The 11184-nt window shown below is 47.1% G+C and overlaps 1 protein-coding gene across 1 annotated transcript; it reads left to right on the top strand.

The window, feature by feature from the left end:
* Nucleotides 1-3031: 3031 nt before the first annotated feature.
* On the top strand, nucleotides 3032-5979 carry LOC142805101 (progranulin-like). Its single transcript, XM_075891158.1, has 2 exons — nucleotides 3032-3281; nucleotides 5278-5979. Exons 1-2 carry the CDS (start codon nucleotides 3185-3187, stop codon nucleotides 5832-5834), a joined length of 654 nt encoding a protein of 217 aa, XP_075747273.1. The 5' UTR covers nucleotides 3032-3184; the 3' UTR covers nucleotides 5835-5979.
* The last annotated feature ends 5205 nt before the right edge of the window (nucleotides 5980-11184 follow it).

The raw sequence follows: 11184 nt of genomic DNA on the forward strand, positions 1-11184 counted from the left end.
GCTCCTACCGAAGTGCACACCGACGCCAGCGGCGTCGGGCTAGGCGCGGTCCTCGCTCAACGAAAGCCCGGCTATTCAGAATACGTTGTAGCCTACGCTAGCCGCACTCTGACGAAAGCCGAAACTAATTACAGCGTGACAGAAAAAGAGTGTTTGGCTCTGGTGTGGGCGCTTGGAAAGTTTCGGCCGTACTTATACGGCCGCCCGTTCGATCTAGTAACTGATCACCACGCGCTTTGCTGGCTTTCCACATTGAAAGACCCTTCTGGCCGCCTTGCGCGATGGGCACTCCGCATCCAGGAGTACGACATTCGCGTCGTATACCGCTGCGGACGCAAACACTCTGACGCTAATGCCCTGTCCCGCTCACCTTTGCCACCAGATCCGACGTGCGGAAACACGTGCCTCCAGTACTTGTCATCGTTAAATCTTGAATCAATTGCCACCGAACAACGTCGTGACCCGTGGATCGCCTCTCTTATCGAATATTTATCTGGCACGCCCAACCTTCCAGTATCTCGATCCCTCCGACGTCAAGCTCTCCATTTCGCCATCCGCGATCAACTTCTTCATCGACGCAACTACGCTCCCGATGGCCGCCGGTGGTTGCTGGTCATTCCACGCACTTTACGATCGCAAGTATGCGCCTCCCTTCACGACGATCCGCAATGTGGCCACGCCGGAGTGTTCAAAACATATGAACGCCTTCGCCATCGCTATTACTGGCGCGGCATGTACAATTTTGTACGTAAATTCGTGCAGTGCTGTCCTGACTGCCAGCGACGTAAATCAACACTGCCACGTGCGACTGGCGCATTGCAGCCACTTCCATGCCCTGCCAAGCCATTTGATCGCGTCGGCGATGACCTCTACGGTCCCCTTCCATTGACACCAGATGGTAATCGGTGGATTATAGTGGCGGTCGACCACCTGACACGCTACGCCGAAACAGCCGCTTTGCCGAGCGCTACAGCTCAGGATGTCGCCTCTTTCATTTTGCAACGCTTTATCCTTCGACATGGTGCACCTCGAGAGCTCCTTAGTGACAGAGGCCGCGCTTTTCTTTCCGAGGTCGTCAAAACTCTGCTTTCGGAATGCCACGTCATTCATCGGAAAACGACAGCATACCACCCGCAGACTAACGGACTAACGGAACGGTTCAACCGCACGCTAGGTGATATGCTCTCAATGTACGTGGCATCTGATCACAGCAACTGGGACCGTGTTCTCCCATACGTCACGTTCGCATATAACACCGCAATACAATCCACCACGGGATTCTCACCTTTCTTTCTTCTTTACGGACGTGAGCCTTCCCATACAATTGATACCCTACTTCCTTACCGTCCTGATGCTTCCGAGTGTCCACCTATCTCCGATGCTGCTAGACAAGCCGAAGAGTGCCGCCAGCTCGCCCGTGCGTTCACCTCGGAAGAACAACAACGCCAGAAAGAAACTTGTAGCACCTCTCTTCCGGATCCCAACTATGCCCCAGGGTCTCTTGTGTGGCTTGCCATCCCATACCAAACACCGGGACTCTCCTCGAAACTTGTCCCGCGGTACGAGGGGCCTTACACCGTTTTGGAGAAAACCTCTCCGGTTAATTTCCTAATTGAACCAGTTTCCCGATCGGACGACATGCGCCGGCGTGCACGTGACATCGTCCATGTTTCCCGACTGAAACCGTACCATGAGCCTTTGCCTGAAACTTTTTAAGTCGCCAGGATGGCTCCTTTTTCAGTGGGGGCGATTGTGAAGAAGAAGATGTGCCTGCAGCGAGCAGCATCGCCAACGCCTGGCTCTCTCGGCTCGTGCTTCGGTTCGTTGCTGTGCCGATCGCTGGACGGTTCTTGACGCTGTCTCGTCGCTGTCTTTAACGGCTAATAAACCTCCTCACAGCTTAAACAAGTTCCTATTTTACAGCGAAAATGTCTATGCCAAGGCGAAACAGAAGTCCTCGACAGGTTGTTCTTAGCGTAGGCTTGTAGAGCATAAATCAAATGACCCGCTCCCCAGCTCTAAAGACAATGATGATGATGATGATTCTCCTTGGATCATTGGCACCCACAGAGTTTCTTAATATACACTAGATGGAACTCTGGCGCTAGTGTCTATGGGAGCTGCAACACACGTACGGTGCTTCAGCGAGCATGGGAATGATGGGTAGTACACACATTTGTCTAATTTTCGTACTTCTGGCCTGTTTCTGGCTCCGTGTGTGTTCGTGTGGCTTGGAGCTGTTTTTTTTTCCCGAGAACATAAATTAGCAAATGTTCACGGTTTGCGCTTCACAACCTTATTCTATTAGGCTCACCATTTTGAATCAGGCCACTAAGTTCAATAGGGTTTGTTCTTTCCTTCAAAACAAAACCGTAACCAGCAATAAACTAAGCCACAAGTACGATTCGCCGCCCGCAAGTACGAAGACTAGGCAAATGTGTGTACTACCCATCATTCCCATGGTCGCTGAACGATCGCAGCGCCAGAGTGCCCTCTAGTTAATTTTGGGAAACTCTATGTTGGCACCTACCCACTCTGGGGGATCGGCCATGAACTGGTCGGATCAGACATACTGAAAGTATGATTAATGTTTAGTAAGAGCTAAAATATTAAAATAAAACAAAACATTAAATAAATAATAAGACAATGTGGCGAATTACCTATAGGTTAGGACTTTCTTCTTTCTTCTGTCTCGCGTTGCAAATTAGCAGCGATTATTGCGTTGTGAAACAACAGCGCCCACAGCATGTCTCGCCTTTCCTCAGGTTTCAGGTTAGCGGAGATGAAACACCCTTCCGTATAGATGCTTCATCCTTCCTCAGTTTTCTTCTAGTTACTTTAGCACTGTCATCCGGCTCCGCGGTCGTTACATGCACTATGTAGGCATATTCCTTTGTCACCTCCAGTGCCTCGCTACGAATAGCAAAGCGCCTGTTTTCCCCCGGGGCTCTTGCAGGTTGCTTCTAATTTTCTGAATGTTAATTATCAAGCTACCATTCTGCTTTCTCTAAATGTGTTGAAGATAAACTTCAGCCTGACGACAAAGAAGAGTGTTAGTCCTCGCGGCGTGTGCACAGCGCGCGTGTTGGATTGAGCCACTCCTCCTGGGTCTAACCAACCAAGCCACGAAGCAGGCGAGCTCGCGTTTCTCAATCGACGCTTCAGTTCCTTCCAGCGTTCCAAAATGCTGCTGCTCCCTCTAGGTTTCCTGCTGCTCTCAACCTCTGCGGCGCTGGCCCCGGATTACAAGAGGTGTCCCGACGGAAGCCTCTGCCACAAAAGTAAGAATACTGGTCACTGGGTAGCCGGGGCGTTAGACCATCATGGTTAAAAAACGCACAAGCACTTCTGGGTTTAACTTTGCTCCTGCGTCAGAAAAAAAGCCCGTGTATCTAAACAGACATTCCTCGACTGGTATCGTGAGTGCGTCATCGGCAGACTGAGTCGTGGTTCACTCAGGGGTTCTATTACATAATTATTGCCCATCGACTCGCTATCTTTTCTGACCCCAAAAAAATGTACATCAGAAACAGACAACAGTATTCATAAACAACCTGGCTCATAGCCGGTTATTCATGAGACCTCATGGCTATGACGTGTACCTTCTACCGCTTGGGGCTAGTGTAAGGACAACGAAAGGCAGAAGTATCACTTGAACTTACTGCCACATTCCTTCCTGGAGTTTGTTATTGCCCCCTTAATATGTTCAGCGCAAACCTCGTTAACAGTATTCGAGAAGCTTCGAGAATGTAGTTATGTTAAGATTTCGCGCGCTTCGCGAACATTAAAAATTATTCTGGAACCAACGTGGCCACTAGCGATAACGCTAGAATATTCGACGGCACGTGTATAAATGCCGACGCTCTGTTCACCGCTATCAGTGCCCGTGTTTTGCTGTAATTTAACCTTCAGTTTCCTGGCAACAAGTTTGCCCGGACAGCTTCAGTGCTGTTTTAAATGCGAACCATTTCTTGGCGAACTTCGGCGACTTTAAGCGTATCTATCTATCTATCTATCTATCTATCTATCTATCTATCTATCTATCTATCTATCTATCTATCTATCTATCTATCTATCTATCTATCTATCTATCTATCTATCTATCTCTCTATCTATCTATCTATCTATCCATCTATCTATCTATCTATCTATCTATCTATCTAGTCACCTACTACTTTTAGCTCTCCTGGACGTTTCGATAATGGTGTCGATACCAAACTTAGTACGGAATAACATGACTGTAGGACGACCCTATTTGACTAGTCAAACCATGAAAAGCATGACATGTATGTCATGAATCTCATGGTTTACATTTCATAGTCCTGCTGCTCTTGCGGTGGTTTCGTTCACATGTTGCAAAACTGGTATGCTATGACATGATTGCATGGCGAACCCTAACATGAAAACCGTGATTTGCGTGTCGTCTAACAACAAGACTACATGCCACGCTCATGATGCCCTCGCGACCGTTTCCCTAACTTCACATATACCAAATTTGGCATTACGATTCGTGAATGGATGACGAAGGTATGTGATTGGTGCAAACATGATAATCATAAGATCCGTGTCATATAACAACATGACTACATGCCACGCACATGATGCGCTCGCGACCGTTTTGCTAGTTTCACATGTACGGAATTCGGTATTACATGACGCGAATGAACGAAATAGGTATATGACACATCCAAACATGATAATCATGACATGCGTGTCGTGTAACAACATGACTACATGCCACACTCATTATGCGCCTGTGGCCGTTTCGCTAGCGTCACATATGCCAAATTTGGTATAACGTGACGTCAACAGATGACAAAATATATGACTGGTGCAAACATTACAATCCTGACACGCGTGCCATTTAAGAACGTGACAACATACCACGCTCGTGGCGTGCTTGTGGCCATTTCGCTAGCTCCACATATACTAAATTGGGTACCACGTGACGTCAATAGATGACGAAGGTACACAATACATCCAAACATGATAATCATGACACGGAAGTTATGTACGACATAATTTTCCTCCACCTCGTAACGTTGTGCTGATTTTGGTGTGACATATCAATCTTTCTTTTTCGGGCATCGCATATCATCGATTCCCACTGCACGTGGGATCTTTTTTTATTGTGCTGTATTCTGCGTAAGCAAAGGTAACTTTACCATTCAAACTAATATGAGACTCATTCCTGACACTTTCTTGGTGTAGCGTACATCGCCAGGCTTCTGGCATCCCCCTTTCTTGATACGCGTTCTCCAAACACTTTCTGTGCAGCCGGCACATGCTGCCTGCTCCCGGTCGGCCGCTACTCGTGCTGCACCCTGACCAACGCTGTGTGCTGCTCGGCGCGCAGCAGCTGCTGCCCCGAGCACTACATCTGCGACGAGGCGTCCAACCTGTGCGCGCCGGCGGGCGCCGCGCGCAAGCATTCTGAGGGCCGGAACGCGACAAAGACCACCATCGCCGCCAAGGCAACGACAGCGTCCAAGTACACGGTCGACGACGAGGAGCTGCTCATGACCAAGTGTCCTGCGGGTGACACGTACTGCTTCCGAGACAACAGCACGTGCTGCCGCCAGGAATCGGGCTCGTACGGCTGCTGTCCCGACAGGGACGCTGTGTGCTGCAGCGACCTGGTCAACTGCTGTCCGCGTGGCTTCACCTGCATAAGCGGCACGGGCAACTGCGTCCAGACTACCTCCATCGCGAAGCTGGGCGCAGCTGCCAGCGCCCGACGCACGGCGCTTCGCACCGAACTGGCGGGCTCGGACATTCCAGGGCCGTTGCCTGTGGCTGCCATGCGCGTCGAACAGGGTCACACGCTCCCTTAGGAACTGGGATGGTGTGGTCTGTCCGAAAACCTCCTCGCGTGATTCCGAGCGCGCGCGCTCTCTCGCAATGCGTTGGGGCTATATATGCGAGTGAGAGAGGGCGGAGGAATATTTTGTGAAATATATGTTGTTATAGTTTACGTAAGGGTGCTTCAAGGCTGGTCTGCTTGTTAGTTGGCTCTGTTCTAGTTAGTGTACATTATGCGTGGCAATGGCTCACGCCCTGTCATACAGAATACGAGGCGTGCCTGTTGTGGGAGCCTAACTTTCATACAAGGTGTCTCCCAGTTCAGCTCGAGGGCACTGATTCGATAACATTTTCTTTCAAGTGTGTAGACCTTCAGAGTCCAAGCTTGTCCGCGGATCTTATTCAGCCTAATCACGCTCACAACGAAGGGCTCAATAGGTTAAAAGCAAGGCTAACAAGGCTTAAGCATGGGTTAAGATATATAAATCAAGACTGAAAAAATTCGGCATATCCCATACATACCATCAGATTACATGTTATGCGAAGCATACGGAGGGGAAGGGCGCTGTGGTGTCATTTTTTTATTGAGTGACACGTTGCGAAATGACGCTGAATATGTTACAAACATTGTACACACAGACATTTTGAACAGTCATATGTATTTTATTCTACATATTGTTTACGGTTACGTAAAAATACGTAAACAGCAAAATTAGGAGACCATTAAAGGTGTGCTGACACAAAATTTCGGGCTGAGATAGCCTACAGGACCGATTCCAGTGAACACTCGTTTATCATCTGCAAAATATCAATAGGGAATGTAGCTTGGATGTTATTTTACAGCAATATTCAAAGCTGAATTTTGAAAGTATTGACACTGTCAGGAGGGACCCCAAGGGGACCCCTGTACTTCCCTCACGTCACCCTGTCGCACTCAACCGTTTATAGAAACGCCTCAGTCAACGAAATAAGTAGTGATGACATGAGAGCCACCATTTTTTTTTTCTTTTCGCGCGTTTATTTCAGCAGTCTATAGTGCGTAAACAGAGCGCACGCACTGAAAGACACGTGCTTGACGACATTGCTGTGTCGTTTCTTATTCGAAAGAACCTCTTGATGCGGACCGTGCAGGAGCGCGTCACAGTTCTGTGTGCTGACGTGGTCGAGAGCTCCTCATGACCCATGCTATGTAGGTGGCGACACCTTGGAATTCGATGGTATGCGAAGCGTGCGCTTGCAAGCTGACTGTTGTAAATTTTTTTATTGAGTGATACGTTACGAAGCTGCGCTAAAGATATGTACAAATGCACGCACAGACATAAGTTAAACAGCCACTTATGCCACTTATGTTGAATGCGAAGCATTTCTTTGCGTTCTGCAAGCACTTTTGTAGAGGAGGTTTAGAATAGCGCACCGCGAGCCCTTGTGGTGTGGTCGCTGTCACTGCGCATGCGTCGTTCGCGAGCCGCCGTTCGCGTTAGCAACCCGCCCGCAGAAAATCCGAAATAGCGTGCGGCGATCGCGGCCCGCGAAGTTTTATAGTGTCGAAGCTATGTGTATTTTCCGTGCATTTGGGTTTTCGGGGCATCTAAAATCCCTAGATTGTTCCTTAGGAGGGGCAAACGTTATTCTAAAGCTCATATGGTGCCCGCTATGCCCGCGATGGCCGAAGCACCTGTAAACGTTATTCTAAAACTCTCTGAAGTCTATCTATCTATCTATCTATCTATCTATCTATCTATCTATCTATCTATCTATCTATCTATCTATCTATCTATCTATCTATCTATCTATCTATCTATCTGTCTATCTATCTATCTATCTATCTATCTATCTATCTATCTATCTATCTATCTATCTATCTATCTAGCTGCATACATCTGGGTGCTCTCGCGATCACACCCTTAGTTTTGCGTGAACCAGAACTAGTATGGGAGTGTAAGATAGCTTGACAAATATGACGTACCGGTCAAAACATGAATAATGCCGCCACCATCCGGTCGCGTGCCTCGTCCAACACTCCCTGCCAGACAGCAGCACATACCCGCGGGCGGGTATGTGACAATGGTATGCGGGTATGCGCCACAGGTGGCTGACACTTACCCAGGAACGACGGGAACTCACAGGAGAAACTTTAACACATGATCGTTAAAAACAACCCGATATCGGCAGCCCTGACCCGACGAATGCAAAGAGTAAATGTCATGGTCCCAGGGGCAGCGAGTCATATTCGCCAAACCATTGTACGCTCCCGTACTAATTTTGGTTCACCCCAAGTTATGCGGGGGATCATGAGAACACCGAGACGTAAGTGGATAGATAGATAGATAGATGCATAGATGCATAGATAGATGCATAGATAGATAGATAGATAGATAGATAGATAGATAGATAGATAGATAGATAGATAGATAGATAGATAGATAGATAGATAGATAGATAGATAGATGCATAGATGCATAGATAGATAGATAGATAGATAGATAGATAGATAGATGCATAGATAGATAGATAGATAGATAGATAGATAGATAGATAGATAGATAGATAGATAGATAGATAGATAGATAGATAGATGCATAGATAGCTACATAGATAGATAGATGCATAGATAGATAGATAGATAGATAGATAGATAGATAGATAGATATATAGATAGATAGATAGATAGATAGATAGACTAATAGATAGATGCATAGATAGATAGATAGATAGATAGATAGATAGATAGATAGATAGATAGATAGATAGATAGATAGATAGATAGATAGATAGATAGATAGATAGATAGATAGATAGATAGACAGATAGATAGATAGATAGATAGATAGATAGATAGATAGCTCGTTGCCGCCAGGAATCAGCCGATCAACGATAGCTACGCGAAACCCCCATCTCATCCAGCTCGTTCTGAGCACCGGAAAAGGCTGTGACGCACCCCGTGACGTCACATGGTTGCAGCGCCACCACAAGCCTTATTAACGCCGAACAATTGGTTTCCATCTGGGATTCGCGGCCACGAGTGTCACCTTGCTTGACTTGTGCCTTCTCCTGTTATAGATCATCGAATCCTGCCCCGTGCAGTTTGCTCGTTGCCGCCAGGAATCAGCCGATCAACGATAGCTACGCGAAACCGCCATCTCATCCAGCCCGTTCTGAGCACCGGAAAAGGCTGTGACGCACCCCGTGACGTCACATGGTTGCAGCGCCACCACAAGCCTTATTAACGCCGAACAATTGGTTTCCATCTGGGATTCGCGGCCACGAGTGTCACCTTGCTTGACTTGTGCCTTCTCCTGTTATAGGTAGGTAGGCTGTTTATCTGGTTAGCCTTTTTGCTAATTACCTCTGTGGCTGTGGATCCCCGCAATTTGTGTAACGATGGGTGTTGACCTGTGTGCTTATCGCGCTCGAATCGGCACGTTCTCTGCTTGTAGTGCACCTAAAATCTTCCGCCATGTTCAGTCTCAGCTGAAACTAACCGCAATCAGCGCGCTATGCCCCAGACCGTCTCTGCTTTTGGCGTTAACGTGTCTTACCTTGCTTTTACTCTGCGCGGGGGACGTGGAAGCCAACCCAGGCCCCAGGAATGAGGATGTGGTCACTCTCATAAAAGAATGTCACGACGAGACAACAAAAAGCTTGAATGATATCAAACAGCACTTGACTGCCTTGAAGACTCGTGTCACGGCCATTGAAAAAACTTTGAACAGCGTGGCGAAGTTCAAAGACAACTTTGACGCTGTCGCTGAATCTGTGAATGAAGTCAAGTCGAATATAAGCAAGACAAGTGGACAGCTAGTTGAAGTAGTTGACGATATGAATAACAGAATGCGGAGGAACAACCTTATCATCAAAGGCCTTCCTGAGGGTGATCACGAAGGATACACAGAGACAGAGAAAATCGTCAGGGATTTATTCACTGACCACCTTAAGATTACAGCTGGAGATATCGAAAGGGCACACCGCTTTGGCCAACGTCGTCCCGGCTTTCACCGTCCAATTATTGTTAAGTTTCTCAACTTTAAATCTAAAATAGATGCCCTGCGCAACTCGTACAAGCTTAAAAACCTGGAGACACCAAAAGTTTGGCTCGAAGAAGATTTCTCGACGAGTGTTCAATTCGCAAGAAAAAAACTTCGGGACTTCGCCAAGAGCAACCGCACTGACAACGCCCGCTTTTCAGTGCGTTTTAACAAACTTCACCTACAAGGCAAGGTTTACCAGTTTGACCCAGCCAGTGGCTCGGTGGTTCAGGCGTCCTCAGACCCCGAACGATCTGCTAAATGATGTTTAGCGTCACATAATCAGCGCCCTTCACCTATTGACTCATTTTCGATGCTTTTGGCTAACTTCCGTAGCCTATACCATAAGACTGACATCTTAAAAGCCATCATGCACACGTGCTCTGCAGAAATCATTATCGGTACCGAAACGTGGCTGTCTGAGGACGTCACAAGCAGCGAACTTTCGTTACCATCGTCACTCGTCATCTTCCGCAAAGATAGAACCGGCTCCCGAGGTGGTGGTGTGGTTGTTGCGATAAACGAATTATACCACCCCTCTCCAATTTCAGTGGACTCACCTCTCGAAATAGTCTGGGCATCATGTCACATTGGTCATGTTGCTTGCGTCATTGGCGCTTGTTATCGACCCCCCGACAGCGATTCAGAGTTTTCAGAACTTCTTGGTGATGCCATTGAACAAGTTACACAGAAATTTCCTAATTCGCTTTTATTCTTAGGTGGTGACTTTAATTATCCAGAAATAGATTGGTCCACTCTGTCTGCCCTTCATGACAATAATCGATCTGAATGTATTCGATTTCTTCAGCTGCTCCTTTATCACAATTTAACACAACTTGTACATAAGCCTACGCGGAAGGATCGAATTTTAGACTTGGTCCTAACTAACAGCCCCGAAATCTGTAGCACACGCGTGCTAGAAGAAATCAGTGATCACAGGGTTGTCCATTGCTTGGTTTCACTTCCTACTGCAAGGAAATCAAAAATTAAAAAACAGTTGCTGAACTATGCGCGTACCGACATAACAAAAATGAGCAGTATGCTACACACTTTCGCAGTGGAATTTTACGAATACTTTGACGACCGTACAACTAATGAAAACTGGTGTTTGTTCCGGGATAAACTTAAAGAAATTGAAGCTACCTGTGTTCCTAAACTAACAATAAGTTCTAGATCAGATGATCCATGGTTCACGCGAGACGTAAAACGCGCCCTGAACAAGAAGAAAAGGGTTTACAGAAAAGCAAGTCGCTCGAACTGTCCCCAAGATTGGGAAGCTTACGAAAACATTTCAGCTGAAACACACAGCATCATTTTTCAAGCAAAAGATAAATTCTTTAACGAAACGCTACCTAAC

The sequence above is a fragment of the Rhipicephalus microplus genome, chromosome 1 (assembly GCF_043290135.1).
Source record: "Rhipicephalus microplus isolate Deutch F79 chromosome 1, USDA_Rmic, whole genome shotgun sequence".
Taxonomy (NCBI): Eukaryota; Metazoa; Arthropoda; class Arachnida; order Ixodida; family Ixodidae; genus Rhipicephalus; species Rhipicephalus microplus.